At 52.4% G+C, this 23924-nt stretch overlaps 1 protein-coding gene across 1 annotated transcript; it reads left to right on the top strand.

Annotated features, from left to right (window-relative positions):
* The first annotated feature begins 734 nt into the window (after positions 1-734).
* CDCA4 (cell division cycle associated 4) lies at positions 735-22637 on the top strand. The gene is made up of 3 exons (XM_055555912.1): positions 735-1103; positions 14329-14628; positions 20688-22637. Exons 1-3 carry the CDS (start codon positions 735-737, stop codon positions 21360-21362), a joined length of 1344 nt encoding a protein of 447 aa, XP_055411887.1. The 3' UTR covers positions 21363-22637.
* Positions 22638-23924: the final 1287 nt, after the last annotated feature.

Raw genomic sequence — 23924 nt, 5'->3', positions numbered from 1 at the left:
CTCAGTGGAGGAGCCAAGTGGGGAGCTGATGTGGAAGACATCCGGGGAGAAATGTGTGAAGAATCGAGGCGGGGGTGGGAGGGGGTGGGGGAGGACTCGGGGCCAGACCCCATACTGGGTGCCTGCCCCTGGGAAGCAGGACTGACAGGACAAGCGGGGTGGGGCTCAGAGCCGAGAGGCTCAGGAAGGGCCTCTGCACCCCTGCGACCCTCCGCAGCCCCCTCGCGGGCCGGCCGCAGCCATGGGCAAGGGGCCGGGTGCGTCCAGGAGGCAGCCAAGGGCCGCGGTCCCGCAGGCTCGCAGCTGGCTGTCTTAGCGAGGCCTCATCCCGGCCACCCGCGCCGCCCGCCTCAGGGTTCTTCCCCTGGGATTTGGGAATGGCCGCAGGACCTGCCCGCAGCGCTACTGGGGGTGCTCATCGACATCGGGAGTGTCCCCAGCGGAAGCTGCGCCCGACACCGAGAGGGCGCCCAAAACGCAGAGCATCGGTCCCGCTTCCTGCGGGTCTTTCCCGAGCCCTGCGAGGACCCACCTCCCTCGACGGAGGCGCGTCTGTCCCGGCGGCGACCCCTAGAGGGCGCGCGCGGCTGAGCGCCCAGCGCGTCCGGCCCGCGGCCGCCAGGGGGCAGCACCTCCCGAGGGGGCGACTGCGGGCGCGGCGGCCCCTTTCCGGCCGGACGAGGACCCTGAGAGACGTTGTAAGACTGGAAACCGCGCGTTTGCACGGGCAGGGCATGCGGAGCCGGGTCTCAGAAGCCGAGAGCGGCCCTGTGTCCGGTGACAAGCAGAGGTTGACGGGGACATCAGGCCGGCGCCCGGCCTCGTGCGAATCCGGAGAAACCTCAGGCGCAGGGGGCGGCGGGCCGGGCTGCGGGAGCTGGGGACCCCGCCCGGGCCGCGGGGAGGGCGCAGGGCCGGCGGAGGCCCTGTCCCCGGCCTGCCGGCGCCTCGGATTTGGACGGGACCCCGCAGTGCCACTCCGAGGGCCTGGCCAAAAGCACGGAGAGCTTCCGTGCGGACGGATGTCGGAAGCAGCATCATTCCATAAGCAAAACGTGGTCTATGATGAGAGCGACTGTCACTCACTTCTGACACCTGCTACCGTGGGGATGAGCCTCACAACGTGCAAAGCGAGAGGACTGCCGTGTGGTCCAGTGGCGAACGAAGGCTCCAGGATCCCAATGCAGGGGGCCCAGGCTGGATCCTGGGTAGGGGACGGGGGAGCCTGGTGGGCTGCCGTCTATGGGGTCACACAGAGTCGGACACGACTGAAGCGACGCAGCAGCAGGGGAACTAGATGATGCTGTGAAAGTGCTGCCCTCAATATGCCAGCAAATTTGGAAAACTCAGCAGTGGTCACAGGACTGAAAAAGGAGACTTTTCATTCCAATTCCAAAGAAAGGCAATGCCAAAGAGTCTTCAAACTGTGGCACAATTGCATTCATTTCACATGCTAGCAAGGTTATGCTTAAAATCCTTCAACCTATGATTCAACAGTGTGTAAACCTAAAGCCTCTGGATGTACAAGTGAGATAAGATAGAGGAACCAGAGATCAATTGGCAACATCCTTTGGATCATAGGAAAAAAGCAAGGGAATTCCAGAAAAACATCTACTTCTGCTTAAGTGACTAAGCTAGAGCCTTTGACTGCGTGGATCACAACAAACTGTGGAAAATTCTTCAACAGATGGGAGTACCAGCCCACCTTACCTGCCTCCTGAGAAAACTGTATGTAGGTTAAGCAACAGTTAGAACTGGATATGGAACAACAAACTGGTTCCAGATTGGGACAGGAGTACCACAATGCTGTGTATTGTCACCCTGCTTATTTAAATTATATGCAGAGTGCATCAGGAGAAATGCCAGGCAGGATGAAGTTCAAGCTGGAATCAAGATTGCCGGGAGAAATATCAATAACCTCAGATATGCAGATGACACCACCCTTATGGCAGAAAGAGAAGAGGAACTAAAGAGCCTCTTGATGAAAGTAAGAATGGAGAGTGAAAAAGTCAGCTTAAAACTCAACATTCAGAAAACAAAGATCATGGCATCTGGTCCCATCACTCCATGGCAAATAGATAGGGAAAAAATAGAAACAGTGACAAACTTTATTTTGGGGGGCATTCGCCCAGTTGTGGATGTGACTGGTGATAGAAGTAAAGTCTGATGCTGTAAAGAGCAATATTGCATAGGAACCTGAAATGTTAGGTCCATGAATCAAGGCAAATTGGAAGTGGTCAAACAGGAGATGGCAAGAGTGAACATCAACATTTTAGGAATCAATGAAATAAATGGACTGGAATGGGTGAATTTAACTCAGATGACCATTATATCTACGACTGTGGGCAAGAATCCCTTAGAAGAAATGGGGTGGCCCTCATAGTCAATGAAAGAGTCTGAAATGCAATACTTGGGTGCAATCTCAAAAACGACAGAATGATCTCTGTTTGTCTCCAAGGCAAACCATTCAATATCACAGTAATCTAAGTCTATACCCCAACCAGTAATGCTGAAAAAGCAAAAGTTGAACGGTTCTATGAAGACCTACAAGACCTAGAACTAACACTAAAAAAAGCTGTCCTTTTCATTATAGGGGACTGGAATGCAAAAGTAGGAAGTCAAGAAACACCTAGAATAACAGGCAAATTTGGCCTTGGAGCACAGAATAAAGCAGGGCAAAGGCTAATAGAGTTTTGCCAAGACAACGCGCTGGTCAGAACAAACACCCTCTTCCAACAACACAAGGGAATACTCTATACATGGCATCACCAGTTAGTCAATACCAAAATACGATTGATTATATTCTTTGCAACCAAAGATGGAGAAGCTCTATACAGTCAGCAAAACCAAGACCAGAAGCTGACTGTGGCTCAGATCATGAACTCCTTATTGCCAAATTCAGACTCAAATTGAAGAAAGTAGGGAAAACCACTAGATCATTCAGGTATGACCTTAATCAAATCCCTTATGATTATACAGTGGAAGTTTCAAATAGATTCAAGGGATTATATCTGATAGAGTGCCTGAAGAACTATGGACGGAGGTTCATGACATTGTACAGGAAGCAGGGATGAAGACCATCCCCAAGAAAAAGAAATTCAAAAAGCCAAAATGGTTGTCTGAAGAGGCCTTACAAATAGTTGAAAAAAGAAGAGAAGCTAAAGGCAAAGGAGAAAAGGAACGATATACTCAGCTGAAAATGCAGGATTCCAAAGAATAGCAAGGAGAGATAAGAAAGCCTTCCCTAGTGACCAGTGCAAAGAAATAGAGGAAAACAATAGAATGGGAAAGACTAGAGATCTCTTTAAGAAAATTAAAGATACCAAGGGAACATTTCATGCAAAGATGGGCACAACAGAGGACAGAAATGGTATGGACCTAACAGAAGACGAAGATATTAAGAAGAGGTGGCAAGAATACACAGAAGAACTATATTAAAAAGATCTTCATGACACAGATAGCCACGAAGATGTGATCACTCACCTAGAGTCAGACATCCTGGAATGTGAAGTCAAGTGGGCCTTAGGAATCATCACTACAAACAAAGCTAGTGGAAGTGCTGGAATTAGAGCTGACTTATTTCAAATAATAAAAGATGATGCTGTGAAAGTGCTACACTCAATACTCCAGTGAATTTGGAAAACTCAGCAGTGGCCACAGGACTGGAAAAGGTCAGCTTTTATTCCAATCCCAAAGAAAGGCAATGCCAAAGAATGTTCAAACTACTGAACAATTGCACTCATCTCACACGCTAGCAAAGTATTGATCAAAATTCTCCAAGCCAGGCTTCAACAGTACGTGAAAAGTAAACTTCGAGTTGTTCAAGCTGGATTTAGAAAAGGCAAAAGAACCAGATGGGCTGGATGAAGCACAAAGTGGAATCAAGATTGCCTGATGAAAGTGAAAGAGGAGAGTGAAAAAGTTGGCTTAAAACTCAACATTCAGAAAACTAAGGTCATAAGATACGGTCCCAATTTCATAGCAAATAGATGGTTAAACAATGGAAACAATGACAGACTTTATTTGGGGGGGCTCCAAAATCACTGCAGACGGTGACTGCAGCCATGAAATTAAAAGACACTTTCTTCTTGGAAGAAAAGCTATGAACAACCTAGACAGCATATTAAAAAGCAGAGACATTACTTTACCCACAAAAGTCCATCTAGTCAAAGCTATGGTTTATCCAGTAGTCAGGTATGGATATGAGAGTTGGACTATAAAGAAAGGTGAGCACCGAAGAATTGATGCTTTTGAACTGTGGTGTTGGAGAAGACTCTTGAGAGTCCCCTGGACAGCAAGGAGACCCAACCAGTCCATCCTAAAGGAAATCAACCCTGAATATTCATTGAAAGGACGGATGGTGAAGCTGAAACTCCAATCCTTTGGCCACCTAATGTGAAGAACTGACTGTTTGAAAAAGACTCTGATGCTGGGAAAGATTGAAGTCAGGAGGAGAAGGGGACAACAGAGGATGAGATGGTTGGATGGCTTCACCGATGCAATGGACGTGAGTTTGAGCAAGCTCTGGGAGTTGGTGATGGACAGGGAAGCCTAGCGTGCTGCAGTCCATGGGGTTGCAAAGAGCAACTGAAGTGACATGACTGAGTCACTGAACTAAACTGAACTGGTCTCTGATTGATTCTCAAGTTTCAGCCTGCACCAGAATCCCCTGATGGGCCTGGTGAAACACAGCCAGACAGGGCCCAGCCCCAGAATTTCTGAGTCAGCAAATTTTCATTCATAATGACTCCCCAGGAGATACTGCTGCTGGGGGTACAGGCCCACACCCTGAGAACCTCTGCCCTAAGCCAAACACCATTGGAATGGCATGTATTCAATTCTGGCCAGTGAGAGGTGGGCCAGGACTGCAGTTTGCCTCCTGGAGGAAAGGCTCTCTGTTTCCCTAGACCTGTGAAACTGAATGCAAGATCTGGAGTGACTGCAGCCACTCTGAGTCTCTGTGGGCAAAGCTGTCTGAGCAGGAAGCCCACACACAGGGGAAGGCCTCTGTGCCCTGGACCTGCCCATCCCAGTCTTTGACCTTTTAAGGGCTAGTGGCATTTACCTCCAGTGCACCACAGCTCTTGTGCGCACACACCCTGATCAACCCCCTTCACTTCCTTCAGCTCTCTCACACTGCAACCCCTGCTGTGTCTCTTCAGCATCATAAGGACATCGTTTTCTTTCCTTTGTTATTCAGTTCAGTTCAGTTGCTCAGTTGTGTCCGACTCTTTGCATCCCCATGGACTATAGCACACCAGGCTTCCCTGTCCATCACCAACTCCTGGAGCTTGCTCAAACTTATATCCACTGAGTTGGAGATGCCATCTTGTTTATTATTAAGGAGATCAGCCCTGGGATTTCTTTGGAGGGAATGATGCTGAAGCTGAAACTCCAGTACTTTGGCCACCTCATGCGAAGAGTTGACTCATTGGAAAAGACTCTGATGCTGGGAGGGATTGGGGGCAGGAGGAGAAGGGGACGACAGAGGATGAGATGGCTGGATGGCATCACGGACTCGATGGATGTGGGTCTGGGTGAACTCCGGGAGTTGGTGATGGACAGGGAGGCCTGGCGTGCTGCGATTCATGGGGTCGCAAAGAGTCGGACACGACTGAGCGACTGAACTGAACTGATACTTATAGAAGTTGCACTTTTCCTAAACATTTACTTGCCTATATATGGCACCCCACTCCAGTATTCTTGCCTGGAGAGTCCCATGGACAGCGGAGCCTGGTGGGCTGCAGTCCATGGGGTCGCTAAGAGTTGGACATGACTGAGCGACTTCACTTTCACTTTTCACTTTCATGCATTGGAGAAGGAAATGGCAACCCATTCCAGTGTTCTTGCCTGGAGAATCCCAGGGACGGCAGAGCCTGGTGGGCTGCCTTCTATGGGGTCGCATAGAGTCGGACACAACTGAAATGACTTAGCAGCAGCAGCATAGGCACCTATGGAAATCATATAGAATTATTTTGGGTATATACTTTTATCCAGCTTTATGTTTTGAAAGAATTTCCAATTTACAGAAAAGTGGCAAACTTAGTACTGCGGAATTAAAGAGACTAAAGTAGGAGGCGGGACTAGCCTGTAGGGGGAGCCCTCTCTTCCACTAAACTAATTAACTGTAGTTACTCGGTCGCATCAGACTCTGCCACCCCATTAGCTGTAACCAGCCAGTCTCCTCTGTCCACGGGATTTTCCAGGCAAGAATACTGGAGTGGGCTGCCATTTCCTTCTCCAGGGGCTCTTCCCCACCCAGGTATCAAACCTGGGTGTCCTGCATTTTAGGCGGGTTCTTTACCATCTGAGCCCCCAGGGAAGTAGTTCAGTTCAGTTCAGTCGCTCAGTCATGTCCGACTCTTTGCAACCCCATGGACTGCAGCACGCCAGGCCTCCCTGTCCATCACCAACTCCCGGAGTTCACTCAAACTCATGTCCATCAAATCGGTGATGCCATCCAACCATCTCATACTCTGTCGTCCCCTTTTCCTCCCGCCTTCAGTCTTTTCCAGCATCAGAGTCTTTTCAAATGAGTCAGTTCTTCACATCAGGTGGCCAAATGATTGGAGTTTCAGCTTCAGCATCCATCCTTTCAATGAATATTCAGGACTGTAAGGTCCCTTTTGGAGAAGGCAATGGCAACCCACTCAAGTACTCTTGCCTGGAAAATCCCATGGATGGAGGAGCTGGGTAGGCTGCAGTCCATGGGGTTGCTGAGTCAGACACGACTGACCTACTTCACTTTCATTTTTCACTTTCATTCATTGGAGAAGCAAATGGCAACCCACTCCAGTGTTCTTGCCTGGAGAATCCCAGGGACGGGGGAGCCTGGTGGGCTGCCGTCTATGGGGTTGCACAGAGTCGGACACGACTGAAGCGACTTAGCAGTAGCAGCAGCAGCTAGGTTGGTCATAGCTTTTCTTCCAAGGAACAAGCTTCTTTTAATTTCATGGCTGCAGTCACCATCTGCAGTGATTTTGAAGCCAAAAAAATAAAGTCTGACACTGTTTCCACTGTTTCTCCATCTATTTGCCATGAAGTGATGGGACCAGATGCCATGATCTTCGTCTTCTGAATGTTGAGCTTTAAGCCAACTTTTTCACTGTCCTCTTTCATTTTCATCAAGTGGCTCTTTAGTTCTTCTTCACTTTCTGCCATAAATGTGGTGTCATCTACATATCTGAGGTTATTGATATTTCTCCTGGCAATCTTAATTCCAGTTTGTGCTTCATCCAGCCTAGCATTTCTCATGATGTACTCTGCATGTAAGTTAAATAAGCAGGGTGACAATATACAGCCTTGACAAACTCCTTTTCCTATTTGGAACCAGTCTGTTTTTCCATGTCCAGTTCTAACTGTTGCTTCCTGACCTGCATACAGATTTCTCAAGAGGCAGGTCAGGTGGTCTGGTATTCCCATCTCTTTAAGAATTTTCCACAGTTTGTTGTGATCCACACAGTAAAAGGCTTTGGCATAGTCAATAGAGCAGAAATAGATGTTTTTCTGGAGCTCTCTTGCTTTTTCGATGATCCAGTGGATGTTGGCAATTTGATTTCTGGTTCCTCTGCCTTTTCTAAATCCAGCTTGAACATCTGGAAGTTCATGGTTCACGTACTGTTAAAGCCTGGCTTGGAGAATTTTGAGCATTACTTTGCTAGTGTGTGAGATGAATGCAATTGTTCAGTAGTTTGAGCATTCTTTGGCATTGCCTTTAGAATTGGAATGAAAATCGATCTTTTCCATTACTGTGGCCACTGCTGAGTTTTCCAAATTTGCTGGCACATTGAGTGCAGCACTTTCACAGCATCATCTTCCAGGATTTGAAATAGCTCAATTGAAATTTCATCACCTCCACTAGCTTTGTTTGTAGTGAAGCTTCCTAAGGCCCACTTGACTTCACATTCCAGGATGTCTGGCTCTAGGTGAGTGATCACACCATCGTGATTATCTGGGTCGTGAAGATCTTTATATAGTTCTTCTGTGTATTCTTGCCACCTCTTCTTAATATCTTCGTCTTCTGTTAGGTCCATACCATTTCTGTCCTCTGTTGTGCCCATCTTTGCATGAAATGTTCCCTTGGTATCTTTAATTTTCTTGAAGAGATATCTAGTCTTTCCCATTCTATTGTTTTCCTCTATTTCTTTGTACTGGTCACTGGGGAAGGCTTTCTTATCTCTCCTTGCTATTCTTTGGAACTCTACATTCAAATGGATATATCTTTCCTTTTCTCCTTTGCTTTTCACTTCTCTTTTCACAGCTATTTGTAAGGCTTTCTCAGGCAGCCATTTTGCTTTTTTGCATTTCTTTTTCTTGGGGATGGTCTCCATCCCTGTCTCCTGTACAATGTCATGAACCTCCATCCATAGTTCCTCAGGTGCTCTATCTATCAGATATAATCACTTAAATCTATTTGTCACTTCCACTGTATAATCGTAAGGGATTTGATTTAGGTAGTTTCTGAATGGTCTAGTGATTTTCCCTACTTTCTTCAATTTGAGTCTGAATTTGGCAAAAGGAGTTCATTATCTGGTTTGAACTCCCGGTCGTGGTTTTGCTGACTGTATAGAGCTTCTCCATCTTTGGCTGCACAGAATATAATCAATCTGATTTCGGTATTGACCATCTGGTGATGTCCATGTGTAGAGTATTCTCTTGTGTTGTTGGAAGAGGATTTTTTTATGACCAGTGCACTCTCTAGGCAAAACTCTATTAGCCTTTGCCCTGCTTCATTCTGTACTCCAAAGCCAAATTTGCCTGTTACTTCAGGTGTTTCTTGACTTCCTACTTTTGCATTCCAGTCCCCTATAATGAAAAGGACAGCTTTTTTAGGTGTTAGTTCTAGAAGGTCTTGTAGGTCTTCAAAGAACCGTTCAACTTTTGCTTTTTCAGCATTACTGGTTGGGGCATAGACTTCAATTACTGTGGTAGTGAATGGTTTGCTTTGGAAACAAACAGAGATCATTCTGTCTTTCTTGAGATTGTGTCCAAGTACTCCATTTCGGACTCTTGTTGACTGATGGCTACTCTTTCTAAGGAATTCTTGCCCACAGTAGTAGATATAATGGTCATCTGAGTTAAATTCACCCTTTCTAGTCCATTTTAGTTCTTTGATTCCTAAAATGTCAATGCTCACTCTTGCCATCTCCTATTTGACCACTTCCAATTTGCCTTGATTCATGGACCTGACATTCCAGGTTCCTATGGGACTTTGCTTCCGTCACCAGTCACATCCACAGCTGGGTGTTGTTTTTGCTTTGGCTCTGTCTCTTCATTCTCTCTGGGGTTATTTCTCCACTGATCTCCAGTAGCATATTGGGCACCTACCGACCTGGGGAGTTCATCTTTCAGTGTCCTATTTTTTTGCATTTTCATACTGTTCATGGGGTTCTCAAGGCAAGAATACTGAAGTGGTTTGCCATTCTGTTCTCCAGTGGACCATGTTTTGTCAGAACTCTCCACCATGACCCATCTGTCTTGGGTGGCCCTACAGGGCATGGCTCATAGTTTAATTGAGTTAGACAAGGCTGTGGTCCATGTGATCAGATTGGTTAGTTTTCTGTGATTGTGGTTTTCATTCTGTCCACCCTCTGATGGATGAGGATAAGAGGTTTATGGGAGCTTCCTGATGGGAGAGAGAGACTGAGGGGGAAACTGAGTCTTGTTCTGATGTGCAGGGCAATCAATGCTCAGTAAATCTTTAATCCAATTTTCTGTTGATGGGTGGAGCTGTGTTCCCTCCCTGTTATTTCAGTTCAGTTCAGTTCAGTCGCTCAGTCGTGTCCAACTCTTTGCGACCCCATGAATTGTAGCACGACAGGCCTCCCTGTCCATCATCAAGCCCTGGAATTCACTCAGACTCACGTCCATCGAGTCAGTGATGCCATCCAGCCATCTCATCCTCTGTCGTCCCCTTCTCCTTCTGCCCTCAATCCCTCCCAGCCGGGGGCCAAACTATGGTGGAGGTAATGAAGATAATGGTGAAAGTGAAACTGAAGACATTCAATCCAACTCTTGGCGACCCCGTGGACTGTAAGCCTACCAGGCTCTTCTGTCCATGGGATTTTCCAGACAAGAACACTGGAGTGGGTTGCCATTTCCTTCTCCAGGAGATCTTCCCGACCCAGGGATTGAACCCATGTCTGCTGCATTGCAGGCAGAGGCTTTACTGTCTGAGTCACCAGGGAACCTCAAAGATAATGGTGACCCATGTATCCACTGCCACACTCAGTGCCCCCAACCCTGCAGCAGGCCACCGCCGACCCACGCCTCCACTGGAGACTCCTGGACTCCCGGGCAAGTCTGGGTCAGTCTCTTGTGGTGTTACTTCTCCTTTCTCCTGGGTCCTGGTGCGCACAAGGTTCTGTTTGTGACCTCCAAGAGTCTATTTCCCAGTCCTGTGTAAGTTCTGGTTGCTCTATGGTGGGGTTAATGGCGACCTCCTCCAACAGGGCTCATGCCACACCCAGGTCTGCTGCACCCAGAGCCCCTCCCCCTGCGGCAGCCCACTGCTGACCCGCCAAACACAGTTCTGTCTCAGTCTCTGTGGGGTCTCTGGGTCCTGGTGCGCACAAGTTTTGTTTGAGCTCTCTGAGCGGCCCTGGTGGGAATTGGCTTTGATTCTAAACATGAATTCACCCCTCCTACCATCTTGCTGGGGCTTCTCCTTTGCCACTGGACGTGGGATATCTCCTCAAAGTTGCTCCAGCACCGTGCAGCTGCTGCTCCAGGTTTGTAGGAAAGGAATATTCGAAAAAAGTAACTTTATATGTAGTCAAGATGTCAAAAATTGAATTGCTATTACAAGGGTTTTTAAAATAAGCTTTCAGATTACTAAAACTCATGTAAAACTAAAACAAGCTTCATATGCTAAAAGGGCTAGGTTTTCTTGAATTGTTGTCTGCTTCTCATAAGAAAGTGTGAAAGGTTTTTCCTTACCTTTTAGTCATCTGCTTAGAAAACCAAAATTGTGCTTTACCCAAATTATTTCCTGTGCTTCAGGTTGTCTTAATCAGATCTTTGATTACTTAAGAAAATGAAATCTTCTCAGTATTAAAAGAGATACATTTTTCTTATAACTATGTCACTCACTCACTCACTCAGTGGTGTCCGACTCTGTGTGACCCCATGGAGTGTAGCCCACCAGGCTCCTCTGTCCATGGGATTTTTCAGGTAAGAATACTAGATTGGGTTGACATTTCCTGTTCCATGGGATCTTCCAGACCCAGAGATCATATCCATATCTCCTGCATCTTCTGCATTGACAGGTTGATTCTTTACCACTGAGCCACATGGGAAGCCGTGTGTGTGTGTGTGTGTGTGTGTGTTAGTTGCTCAGCCATGTCCAACTATTTTCAACTCTATGGACTGTAGCTTGCCAGGCTCCTCTGTCCATGGAATTCTCCAGGTAAGAATACTAGAGTGGGTAACCATTCCTTTCTCCAGTGGATCTTCCTGACTCAGAGATCAAACCCAGGTCTCCTGCATTACAGGCACATTCTTTACCATCTGAGCCATCGGGGAAGCCCTAACTTTTTGTATTTGGCTTTGAAATCGTTTATCATTACTTTGGTCAAATAGATAATTAATAATCATTTCTTAGTAGTCCGTGGTCCAGTTTAAGCAAGTGTCCAAAGCCTTATGATATTTTTGACAAACTTTTCAAAAGTTGGGTTCTAAATGAAGGCTTTCTCACCTTGAACTAACTCCAGGCTCTTCCAGGAGGTCTTTGAAAAGATCAAAGGATTTGTCTGTCACCTTGTAAAATATTAAACTAATCAGGCATTTGTTGTTCTGTCCCTCAGTTCAGTTTTAGTTCAGTCGCTCAGTCGTGTCTGACTCTTTGCAACTCCATGGACTGCAGCACATCAGGCCTCCCTGTCCATCACCAACTCCTGGAGCTTGCTCAAACTCATGTCCATCAAATCGGTGATGCCATCCAACCATCTCACACTCTGTCATCCCCTTCTCCTCCTGCCTTCAATCTTTCCCAGCATCAGGGTCTTTTCAAATGAGTCAGTTCTTCACATCAGGTGGCCAAAGGATTGGAGTTTCAGCTTTAACATCCATTCTTCCAATGAATATTCAGGACTGATTTCCTTTAGGATGGACTGGTTGGATCTCCTTGCAATCCAAGGGACTCTCAAGAGTCTTCTCCAAAACTACATTTCAAAAGCATCAATTCTTCGGTGCTCAGCCTTCTCTATAGCCCAACTCTCACATCCATACATGACTACTGGAAAAAGCACAGCTTTGACTAGACGGACCTTTGTTGGCAAAGTAATGTCTCTGTCCATGGAATATGATGTCTAGGTTGTTCATAACTTTTCTTCCAAGGAGGAAGCATCTTTTAATTTCATGACTGCCGTCACCATCTGCAGTGATTTTGGAGCCCCCCCAAAATAAAATCTCTATTTCCACTGTTTCCCCATCTATTTGCCATGAAGTGATGGGATCAGATGCCATGATCTTCGTTTTCTGAATGTTGAGCTTTAAGCCTTTTTCACTCTCCTTTCACTTTCATTAAGAGGCTCTTTAGTTCTTCTTCATTTTCTGCCATAAGGGTGGTGTCACCTGCATATCTGAGGTTATTGATATTTCTCCCGGCAATCTTGTTTCCAGCTTTTGCTTCATCCAGCCCAGCGTTTCTCATGATGTACTCCGCATATAAGTTAAATAAGCAGGTTGACAATATACAGCCTTGACGTACTCCTTTCCCAATTTGGAACCAGTCCGTTGTTCCATATCAGGTTCTAACTGTTGGTTTTTGACCTGCATATAGATTTCTCAGTGTCTATGCTGAGAGCTTTGTACTTTCCTCCTCTTTAATAAATCCTATTCGCTTGCTACAGTGAATGTTTGAGTGTTCATGGATTCCATTCTTTGGCTCTGTGAACAAGAACTTGGATTCCCATCTCATCTTTGTTAAGCAAGTCTTCTTGGTTTTGTGGCTAAGCAAACCTGCTTTCTTGAATAATCATTAACTTACAGGGGTATCCCATATTCTTGGTGACTCATAAGCTTGCAATGCACGTCAGAGTGAGGATGGGATCTTAGTTTTCCCACTAGGGACTGAACCATCACCCCCTACTGTGGAAGCCAGGAGTCTTAACTACTGGACCATTAGGGAAGCCCCCCATCCTTTGATCACGTTGGAAAGAGTTCCTTCCTCAGTATCTTGCATAAGATTGGTATTATTTCTCCCATTTGAGTGTTTTTCATAGATTCCAGTTCTCCTTAATTTTCTGGAATACAACAATTGCTGTTTTTAAATAGCTCGATAACACCAATACCTGGGTTCACCCACAAGTCTATTTCTATTATCTGTTGTTTTGTTTTTTTGCCATTTTTGGTCTTGTGTCCTGGCATGCCCGTTAATTTTTTATTGTAAGCTGGACATTTTGGGTGAGTAAGACTGAAGTCTCTGGAAGGTATCACCTTCCTTACAGCATTCTGGATCTTTGTCAATCTGAGAGTGTAAATTGGAATCAAGCGAGTGTAGATTAAATTTGTATTGCTTTCCCTCCGAGGCTGAGCGTTTTCCATCAGGCTGTGGTTCAGTTGCTCAGTATTTTCCGACTCTTTTCCACCGCATGGACTGCAGCACGCCAGGCTTCCCTGTCCTTCACTATCTACCGGCATTTGCTCAAACTCATGTTCATTGAGCTGGTGATGCCCTTTCTCATCCTCTGGTTAAGAGAATCTTATTTCCTTTGCCCTCAACCCACTTTCTGTCGGTTTGTTCATCTCGGTTCCAGCTGTAGGGTAATCTGCATATTAAGGAATTTAATCTTTGGTGCTGCATATGGCCAGCAGCAAACTTGCCCCTCGTTTTCCTCCTTGTCTGACGAGCACACGTATGACCTTTGGACTCCCTGCAGTCAGCTAATTGGACTTTTTATTCGCCCAACCTATGCCCAGCTGAGACTCCTGAGGCCGTCTTCCGCCTCGCTCGGAAGGAAGCCCCCGTCTCCGCACCCGGCGCACCTGGACCCAGATCCGCTCACGCCCCGGACGCTCTCCTCTCTATTCCCTTCCTTCGTCCTCAGGCAACCATAGCCCTCGAGGCCTGTGTGGGTAAAGCCCGCATCCAACGTGGGAGTGCGCTGCCCGCGAGATGGCCTCCCAGCGTCTACCGCTGGGCACCCGTCACGGGACACGGGAGGTTGCAGGCCTCTCACTGCGTCACCACCGAGCCCCCGGCTTGCACTCGAGAAACGCTCCTTGACTGAGTGCATTGAAGCTTTTGTATCCTATTCAGGGCCTTTCCACTAAAAAGTTAGCTTTTAAAAGAAATACCCCAAGCGCAACCTCTCGCGCCCTACCCAGCGGGAGGCCGGCGCAGGCGCGCTGGGGCCGCGCGCGGAGACCTGGGAGCCGCCCGGGGCGGGGCGGCCCGAGGCGCGGGCCCAACGGCCGACGCGGCCGCGCGGGAACTCGCGCGCCAGGCCCCGCCCGCGGTTTGAACCTGAGGCCCCGCCCCCGCGCCCGGCCAATCAGCCGGCGGGGCGGCCGGCTCCGCGGCGACCCTTTGTGGGCGCTGCGCGGCCCCGCCCCTCCGGCAGCCCCTCCTTCGGCGGCGGCGCGGACGGCGCGGGCGGCGCGGACGGCGCGGACGCTGGCGGCCAGGTAAGCGTGCCGGCGTTTCCCGGGTCTTTGTGCGGCTGCTGGGCTTCGGGAGGGCTCGGTCGTAGTCGGGGACGCTAGACTCCTGGAGGGGTCCTTGGGGGGCTGTCCCAGACGGGAGACCCGGGAGGCTGAGGCGGACCCGGGGGGCGCCCGAGGCGTCGGGCTCCGGGGCAACCTGGGGGCCGAGGGCGTGTCGGAGGAGGGGCACGGCCGTGGAGACCGGCGTCCCCCGCCCGTTCTCCCGCCGAGTGACCGGCCGCCTGGGGCTCCCTTGCTGCCGCACCCTGAACTTGGGCTGTCCCGCTCCATTTCAGTCCACAGGAGCGTCCCCTTAGCTTTAACTTAACTGGGGAATCTTTTAAGGAGGAGAAACCCCTAAGCTGGGTCTGTCGGGCTCTCCGCGGGGAATCCCCCACACTGTCTTCCTGCCTTGGACTTGCAAGAGGTCATGCAGGTCCTCCTCCCCCCAGCTCCCACGATGACCCTCCAGGAAGACCTGTAGGGACCCTTACCCTCTTTGTAGCCCTGACCACAGTGCCCCGACGCCGCTGCCCCTCGGTCACTCATCTGTCCACCCTTCTGTGCTGCTTCCACCCATCTATCCATTCATCCTTTTATCTCCACACCCGCCCGTTTTGAGGTTTCCTTCCCAATCTGCATTTCTTGTGCAGCGAGCAGTGGGTGAGAGGTGTTCGCAATGGAACGCTTGGATTTCATCATAGTCTTTTCAGCGGAACTAGGGTTTTGCAGTGCTGTCCTACCTTCCAGAAATGGCCCAGGCCGAGGCTCCTTTCTCTGGAACCCCCGAAGTCAGGGCTGCCTCCCTGCAGCGGGCTGCGTGCCTGTGAGTGTTCAGTTTGAGATCCTTTCCTTTGTGTCTCAGCTTTAATTGTTTTGAAAAGGAACACTAAGGATGTTTTGCAATGGTTTCACTCCTCTGTACAGCAGGAGACCCAGCTTCTCTATAAGCTGGTCAGGGGAGTGATGCCAGCCTTGGCTGGCCTGAAGCCACACTCGTCTGCTTCCCCGCAGCCTGGCCTTAGCTGCCCCGTCCAGTGGACGCTGACGTCAGGGAGGGGAGCAGGGCATGGGGGAGGAGGGCTCCCAGACCTTGTGTCCACTGGGCTGCCTGAGCTGCCCCATCCTGCCTCGGTCACCAGGCTAGGAAAAGTACCAGACTCGCTTTCAGAGGCAAGCGCACCGCTCTACGTTTTCAAAAGCCGATTGTCCCCAGAGCAGGCTGACCAGGAAGAGCATCTGCCAGGTAACTGCTGGGAGAGGCTGGGGTCCAAATAGCCGGTTTCCTTCTGCTGGAAACTCGCCTGTTTCCTCTTCGGGGGCCCTGTGTGGCTTGCACAGGACAACCTTACGGAATTAACCATTCTGTTGGAATGAGCCAGGAAAGGTATTGTCCTCTTACAAAGTTAAATATTGTATGAACTTCTTACATACAGTTGCTCTTTATTTTCAAGTTTCACCATGCTTTATAATTAAAATTGAAATTCAGAATGAAAAACAGTTATGACTTTCTTTTGAGAGAGGGAGAGAGAAGATGGCAGCTTTTATCTTGGGAAAAGGCTGGAAGTTTCCCTCAAGCTTGCTATTAGAACATATTCTGAGGAAGAGAAAGCTTGTGTTATATTCCAAGTAATGAAAATTATTTGAGAGAGTTCCCTGGCAGTCAGGTGGTTAAGACTCCGTGTTTTCACTGCCAGGGGCCCGGGTTCAAGCCCTGGTAGGGAACTAAGATCCCACAGGTCACCTGATGCTGCCCCTCCACCCCGCCCCCCCCAAAAAAAGATAATTGCAATCGACTTTTTAGTGCTAGCTTATGAAAACTCCAGGCAGGCAGTAGTGGAGGGTGACCCCACCACACGAGCTGCACCTTTGGTGAGTATTTCAAAGCCAGTCTGATAGTGAGACAGCACTGAGACTGTTGATGCTGATTCGCCATCAATACCTGAAGCTCACAGGGGTGAGTGCTTGCCCAGGGCTGAGGGCTGTGGTTACCATCTGTTCCCTGCCCTCCTCCTCTGAGTCAGGGATCTGCATCTCCCACCAGCTCTCGGTGGGGGCTGCAGTGTGAGCTGCTCAGGCACGGGGACCTGGCTGTGCATGCTAGGGTGCCCCAGTGGGCGGGCGCGGCACCCCCTGGCCCCACCACCACCTGGGACTCACAGCCTGTCCGTCCCTCTTGTTTTCCTCCGGCAGAGCGCTGGTCCGGAGGAGGCCTGAGGGCGGTGCTGTAGGCTGGGGATGGGGGCGACTCTGGTAGGTGGCTGCCCGGGGAGGCTGGGGGTCTTAGGTGGCACATGAGGACTGGGGCCTCGGGGTTTAGCCAGCTCCGTGGCGAGACCTTCCCGCCGACTGCAGAGGTGGGTAATGCCCCACAGTTTTTGCTCAGCGCTCACCGGCGGGTCAGGCTCTGCAGTGAGGACGGCCTGGGAGGCTGGGGCCTTGTGTCCCCTGTGTTAGGGCTCACTGCCCTCCGACCGCAGTCTGGGCTGAGAAGGGGCTCTGCTAGGCCAGCCGGGGGTTCGCATCCCCTCCTCTGCCCTGGGCATCTCTCAGGGTCCCTCAGAACCACCCTCTGTTCAGATTTGGCCCCAAACGCAGATGTCTGAGGCAGGGACCCTCACAGGCCCCCTTCTGGGGCCACCCTGGCCCCGCCCTCTGACAGCCTCTGGGAGGTGGGGCACTGCCCAAGGGCTGCTCCCTTCCATGGTTGTGAGTCCGCCAACACCTTCTTGTGTTGAGTGTAACACAGATTAACAGTCGCTTAGGTTTCGGAGTGTTTGAAAGGAGTCATTTAGGCTGCTCTGTCCTGGCACGCCCGCTGGGCACACAGAGGCGGTAGCTGGTGGTTCATGCTCACCCTGGCAGCCGCCCCGTCGCCTTGTTTACTGACGCGCTGTTGTTTCTAATGAAGGTATAATTTAGTGCAGTCAGTCAAACAGATGTTCGCTGTGCAGCTCAGTGAATTCCTACGAACACCTCCTCTCTGACCCATGCTCCCATCTGGAGGGGCTGTGTTCCTGCCACTCCCAACTCCTCAGTGACAACAGCCCAGGTTCCTTCTCCTCTCCTGCAGGTTCATATGCACAGGGAGCACAGTTCGTGTGTTCCTGTTCTTGCCTTATTGCTCAGCGGGTGTTCCCAGGCCAGCGGGGCGTATCCTCACGTCTGTCTCCAGAGTTCTGTTACTGCGTAGTGCCCCGTCCTCGGGGACAGCACGCTTCCCCCGTGCACTAGCTCACTTTGAACCTTAGGGGACATTCCATCCGCTAGTGGGGCAGACTGGGGGTGGCGGTGGGGGAGGGTGGTTCTGGCTTCTGCAGGGACCGTCGGTGAGGCACGGAGACTCAGCAGCCGCTGTGCCGGCAGCACGGGGGAGATGGCGGAGGGGGCAGGGGCTCGCCTTCCTGAGGGCAGTTTGGCAGGATCCCAGCTGCTCCTCCCGCCATGCGCTGAGTCCGTGCTGGAGCTGATGGCGCCTCATCTGCCCCCCGGAAGGCCGGGGACGTGGAGCCCTGGAGAGACTGGCAGGACGGTCGGGGTGTTGGATGTTGTGACAAACATGTGTCTGTCAGAAGCGGCGGTAAAGTGCCGAGTAACAGGGAAGGCGCGATGGGCGTGGAAAGGAGGGCGTCCCGAGACGCGGATGCGCCCGGGAGAGAGTGCTCCGGAAACGCCGGGAAGACGGCCTAATGACTGGTTGCCGAGCATCTTTGCCCTGTGTTTCGGCTTCTCCCCGTTACCCACGGGGACCGCGAACGTGAACCGGGCCCCACGCGACGAGCACAGCACTGTCTTCCGAGCTGCCACGGGGCTGCCTCGAGCACTACCAGGCTGGGCAGGGGCGAGGGCAGCAGAGGAGTGGGAGTGCTTCCTAGTGGGGGGGCCTGGGGTCCTGAGTGGGCCTGAGGGCCGGATGACTGACCAGCATGCTGGCTGGTGGCACGTCCTGTGCAGCTTTCTCCAGCTGGTCCTCCGTGGGGAGTGAGACCAAAAACCAGAAAGCGTAGGTTGCTGATGGAGCCTGGGCTGGGGAGGGTGATGCCATGGGCCGGCGGCCGTGGGGTGTCCTGGGCTGTGTGATGGCAGCCTGCTGTCCGCGTGTCTGGGGTGGGAGCAGGCTGCGTCCCGGTTGCTCCCCACGGCGGCGGCCAGGTGTCCCCACTCTGTGTTTAGTCTCGGCAAACAGCGGGGAAGCTGCCCTCGGGCTGCTCTCCTGCTGCTGCCGCCCCAGGTGCTCAGCATACCAAGCTGCAGCCACCCTGAGTTCAGCGCCTGGAGTGGAGGGCTCCCCCGGGTTATGAATTCAAGGGCTGGCCGTTCTGAGGTGCCCCGTAAAGCCTCCTGGCTGTGGTCCCAACCCATGCCCGCTGGCCCAAGTGGCTGCTGACCTGCCCTAGACCCGAGCCTCGAGGGGCCCAAGGGAGGGTGGCCTGACTTCCTCTTGGTGAAGTTGAGCTTAATCATGTTATTTGAGGGAGTTTTGTTTTGGCTCTAAATTACCTTTTTTTTTTTCTGTCCACGCCGTGCAGCTTGCAGGATGTTGGTTTCCCAGCCAGGGATGGGACCTGGGCCCTCAGCAGTGCGAGCTGAGCCCTAAGCCCTGGACACACACCAGGAAATCCCCTGGGCCCTGGGTTAAGTCAGTGGTTGTGCAGAGTCAGGGTTTGAGATTAGGTGGAAAGATGCTTGAGGTGATTCATCTTCCACAGAGAGAGGAGCCCTTGAAGCTCGAGTGTTTCTCCAGAACGCAGGGTGTCTCTTTATAGTGTGACGTAGTTTATATTAGCTCTCTCTGCCCTTTCTGTGTTTTGGAGTGGTTGCAGGTCCACAGGAAGTTGTAGAGAAGTATCCCGGGGGGGCGTCCCTGCCCCCCTGCCTCCCGATGTCCGCATCCGTGCGCGGTGCCTGGCCCGGTAGCCCCTGCAGGAAACTGGCTTCTGAGCAGCCTTGGCGCTGGTGGGGTCGTGCATGCGTGTGCCCGAATGTCGTGTGCCCGCGTGTGGTTCTGAGCAGTCGGGGCTCATGCAGCACCTCCGAGGTCCCTGTGTGAGCTGTCCTGGCCCCAGGGAGCCCCCTCTGAGTGGTAGGATCCTTACGGAGGAGGCTGGCCCTGGGCAGCCGCGTGCTCATGCCGCGTGACCCCCTCGATGCCCGTCCGAGCCCCTGCTGCTGGGCAGTCCCCTGCGTGGTGGCGTCTGAGCAGCAGCCCCGCTCCCTGAAGGGCCGCCCCCCAGCTTGGGCCTGTTGTGAGTGGAGCTGCTGTGGGCATTCTTGTGCATGTTTCCATGTGAACACTGGCTTTCATTTCTCTGGGATAAGTGCTCAATAAGTCACCTGCGTTTAAAAGAGTCTTTAAATGATAAAATGCACAGGAGGCGAGAGCTGTGATATTGAAAGGAGACTCAGGACGGGACCTTTCTGCTTAAGGGCAGGGCTGGTGGCACAGGCCGCTTTAACTCCAAATGGATAACTCAAGTGGATTCCTTGAAATAAAAATGTTGAGTTACTTTATGAACTTGAGAGAGGGTTTGTACATTACAGCTTCACTTTGTTCTCGGAAGTTGGGACCCCGCACAGGGGGCTTGTGGGGAAACACAGGCCCTGGCCCTTTCTGCTCCACCTTTAAGGTCCCCTGGGGTCTCCTAACTTAGAGCCTGTTCAGAAGGCAGCTTCCTTGTGTTTCTGCCTGAGAGCAGAGGTGCAGCAGGTTGGCTGTGTCTGACCAGCCTCGGTCCAGGGGAGGCCCAAGAACCAGCATTTTCATCCAGTGGTCCTGGCGTGGTGTCCACTAGGAGCTGTGCCCCCCGGGGTGGCCGCAGACCGCTCCAGCCCCAAGTGGGGACCCTGCCCCAGCCCTGGGCCTTCCAGACGCTGAGGAGGGGAGGATTCGGAAGGCGGGGCGGGTGCAGTGCAGCATGTCCGCTCTGTCTGTGCCCCAGCCACCCCTCCCCACATGTTTCACCCCCCAGGTCGGGCCGAGGTGCAGCAGAATCCCCGGGACCCCTGCAGCGGGCTCAGCAGCGTCTCTCTCGTCTCTGCAGGGCACGATGTTCGCCCGGGGGCTGAAGAGGAAGTGCTCCGAGGATGAGGCACCCGCTGACCCCCTGCAGCGCCAGTCACTGCTGGACATGTCGCTGGTCAAGCTGCAGCTGTGCCACATGCTGGCGGAGCCCAACCTGTGCCGTTCAGTCCTCATCGCCAACACGGTCCGGCAGATCCAGGAGGAGATGACCCAGGACGGGAGCTGGCGCCTGCCCGGGCCCCAGACTGCGGGGCGGGCGCCACGTGACCGCCTGGTGTCCACTGAGATTCTGTGCCGCTCAGCTCAGGCGGGGCCGCCCCAGGCCCCCGACCCAGCAGACCTGGCCTCTGCGCTGCAGGTGGTCCCGGCAACGCAGGTTCCCGGGGCCGTGCTGGGAGGCCCTTGGGGCAGGCCCGGCCCCGGAGAGAGCCGAGGGGGCTTCCCCAGGTCACTAGATCAGGTGTTTGAGACGCTGGAGAGCCACAGCCCCAGCGCGGTGGACGAGCTGTTTTCCGACGTGGACGGTCCCTACTACAACCTGGACGCTGTGCTGACGGGCATGGTGAGTGGCGCCAAGTCGGGCCCGGAGGGGCTGGAGACCTTTGCCTCTGCGGCCACCCCGCCCCCCGGCACCGGCTGCAAAGCGGACCTGGGCGAGCTGGACCACGTGGTGGAGATCCTGGTGGAGACCTGAGCTGAGGCGTAGCGGTGCATCTGTGAGGCTCACGGAAACAGCCGGCGTGTGAGGCTGTGCGTGCCGGGGGCCAGCTCTCTGTAATCAGGAGAGCCCCCTGGAACAGCGTCCGGCGGCCCCGCCCTCCCAGGGCCGGCGGCTTTCCCGAGGGCCGGTCGTGCCGCCCTTAGCCCTGAACCGTGTCCAGCGACAGCCCCACCGGAGGATCCCAGCCGCATCCAGCCTCATCCAACTTTAGATGGGTGAATTTTCTAAAATTCACTTTTATATGTTTGAGGCAATATTTTGTCTTAAGATACATTTTTTAACTTTTTATACTTTGATCACTTTAGATTTTTTTAGCTATTTTCTTAAAAGTATATTTTTTCTATAAACATGGTCTGCTGCTATGTTAGAAACTTCTACAGCCTAAACAGTTGCAGTTGGCATATTTCATTTTTTTAAGGTTTAAGGAACACTGTTCTTTTTACAACGAGCATCGCTGCCCTGAGTCTGCAGTGTCCACGCGTCGTGATTTCCACTCTGGACTCGGGTGTGAGCCTTGCCCGTAGGCCCTGCTGCAGTCTGAGCGAGGTCAGGGTCAGAGGCCTTGCATGTGATACCTTTACCAGATCTGTGTGACCACATGTCTGTTGGACTGCAGTGTGGGTTCTGGAGGGTTTTATTTATGCCTGTTTATGTGTAACTGTCTTCGGGGCTGAAGGTCGGGTGCGCTCTGCCTGGAGACCACTCGTACTGGAGGTCTCGGATGGTGCCTCCGAGGGTCTGCGTCTAGACCCTTGCTGCACAGGTTGCCCAGCGCAGCCAAGCTTCTACAGTTGCTGCCCTCCAACACCCCCGCCTGGCCAGCTGCTGGGCCCCCACACGCTTGGCCTGCGTTCGCGGAGGCTGCTGTGAGCTGCCGTGTTTGGGGAGGGTGTCTGCGCCACTGGGTCAGAGGCCGTCTGTATGTGCTCCGTTAAACCAGTGCTGGGACAGACTCGTAAGCTTGAGCTCAAGTCTAGGACTGAAGGAGCCTGGACACGTGTCATTACCATGGCTCCTCCGTCTTGAGGGTTGTTGACGGTGGTCTGGGCTGTGTGTCCTGTGCCCGGGGCACCCAGACTGCCCACAGCTTTTAGATCTTTATCACTTGTTTACAAGTAAGTCTCACTCCCCACTCCACCCCACGTTTCCCATTTCTCGTGCTTTTTCTTCTCCAGCCTTTAGCCAAGAAGAGTTGTTTCCTTAGTGTCCGCGGTTACACCTCATTTTATTAAAAAGTTATCTAACGGAGTGGAGCGTGTTGTCAGTTACCTGCCGGACGGTGTCCTTGGGCAGACCTCCTGCCTCGCTCAGCTCGGTCTGCTGACCCAGCGGGGCCTGTGGGGTGGGCGCGGGCGTCATGTGGGTGTGCTGGCGGGTGGGCAGTGGGCCGTCTCCTTCCCAGGCCCGTGGGGCTCAGGGGCAGCTCTTCGTCCCGCCTTCTGTGGCAGGCAGGACAGCACCCGGGCGTTCGGGTTGGGAAGCTGCGGGTGAGAGGTGGGCTGTGGCTCTCGCTGTCCAAGGGGTGCTCCCTCCGGATTTTGAAAGTGTTCCCTGTGGAAAGGAGCTGAAGTGAGTGTGTGTGAGCAGCCCACCCCATGCGGCGCTCTGCGTCTTCGTGGTGTTCTGTCTTCAGAGCACGGGCTCCGTGTGGGGGCGGCCGCAGTGTTTGTCCGGCAGCCTCCGCGGTGACTTGGGCTTTGGCTCTAGGTCCCTGTCTGCAGATGCAGCTGAGCCCCCAGTCTCCTTCTGCTCCTGCCAGCGGCCCACTTGCATTTCGGGAGCCTGCTGATGGTCCAGTCATCCTGGGCAGGGTGAGATGGGGCCCGTCTGGACACCGATTCCCCTGGCAGTGTCAGGTTCCCCAGGGAGGAACAGTGGTCAGTTGCTGGTGATGGATTTGAATGGAGGTGCAGGACTAGGGAGGAGAAGGCAATGGCAGCCCACTCCAGTACTCTTGCCTGGAGAATCCCATGGACGGAGGAGCCTGGTAGGCTGCAGGCCATGGGGTCACTAAGAGTCAGACACAACTGAGCGATTTCACTTTCACTTTTCACTTTCATGCATTGGAGAAGGAAATGGCAACCCACCCCAGTGTTCTTGTCTGGAGAATCCCAGGGACGGGGGAGCCTGGTGGGCTGCCGTCTATGGGGTTGCACAGAGTCGGACACGACTGAAGCGACTTGGCAGCAGCAGCAGGACTAGGGAGGGGGAGGGGGAAGCTTTAAGTTCCCATGTGCACGCGGTCACCTGTTTGTAAACTGCAAAAAAGGCGTGTTGGCTGCAGTCCTAAGGCTTCTGCCTTCACCCCACCACCTCGGGACCCTCTCCCCCCAGTCCAGGCTGGCTCTGGGCTCCAGATAAGGAAACTGGGTTTTCAGGGAGAGGTTCTCAGTGCGTGTCTGCAGCTGCTTCTGACCACAGCTGAGCTCTGCCAGCTCCTCAGCGACGGGAAGGACGTGGAATTCACCTGCTTTTGCCCAGGTGCCCAAGGTCCAGGGAGTGTGTGGTGGGAGGCAGTGGGATTCTGTGGATGGA

Source organism: Bubalus kerabau, chromosome 19 (assembly GCF_029407905.1).
Source record: "Bubalus kerabau isolate K-KA32 ecotype Philippines breed swamp buffalo chromosome 19, PCC_UOA_SB_1v2, whole genome shotgun sequence".
Classification (NCBI taxonomy): Eukaryota; Metazoa; Chordata; class Mammalia; order Artiodactyla; family Bovidae; genus Bubalus; species Bubalus kerabau.
The sequence above is the reverse complement of the archived record's forward strand: the minus strand, read 5'-3'. Positions and strand labels throughout refer to the sequence as shown.

What these genes read in the sequence shown, in the direction of transcription:
- CDCA4 (XM_055555912.1), top strand. Translation starts at nt 735, where the DNA reads ATGCGGAGCCGGGTCTCAGAAGCCGAGAGCGGCCCTGTGTCCGGTGAC. An exon ending in CACTTCTGACACCTGCTACC is followed by an intron (nt 1,104 to 14,328) that starts GTGGGGATGAGC and finishes CGCCCTACCCAG; the next exon opens with CGGGAGGCCGGCGCAGGCGC. An exon ending in GCGCGGACGCTGGCGGCCAG is followed by an intron (nt 14,629 to 20,687) that starts GTAAGCGTGCCG and finishes TCGTCTCTGCAG; the next exon opens with GGCACGATGTTCGCCCGGGG.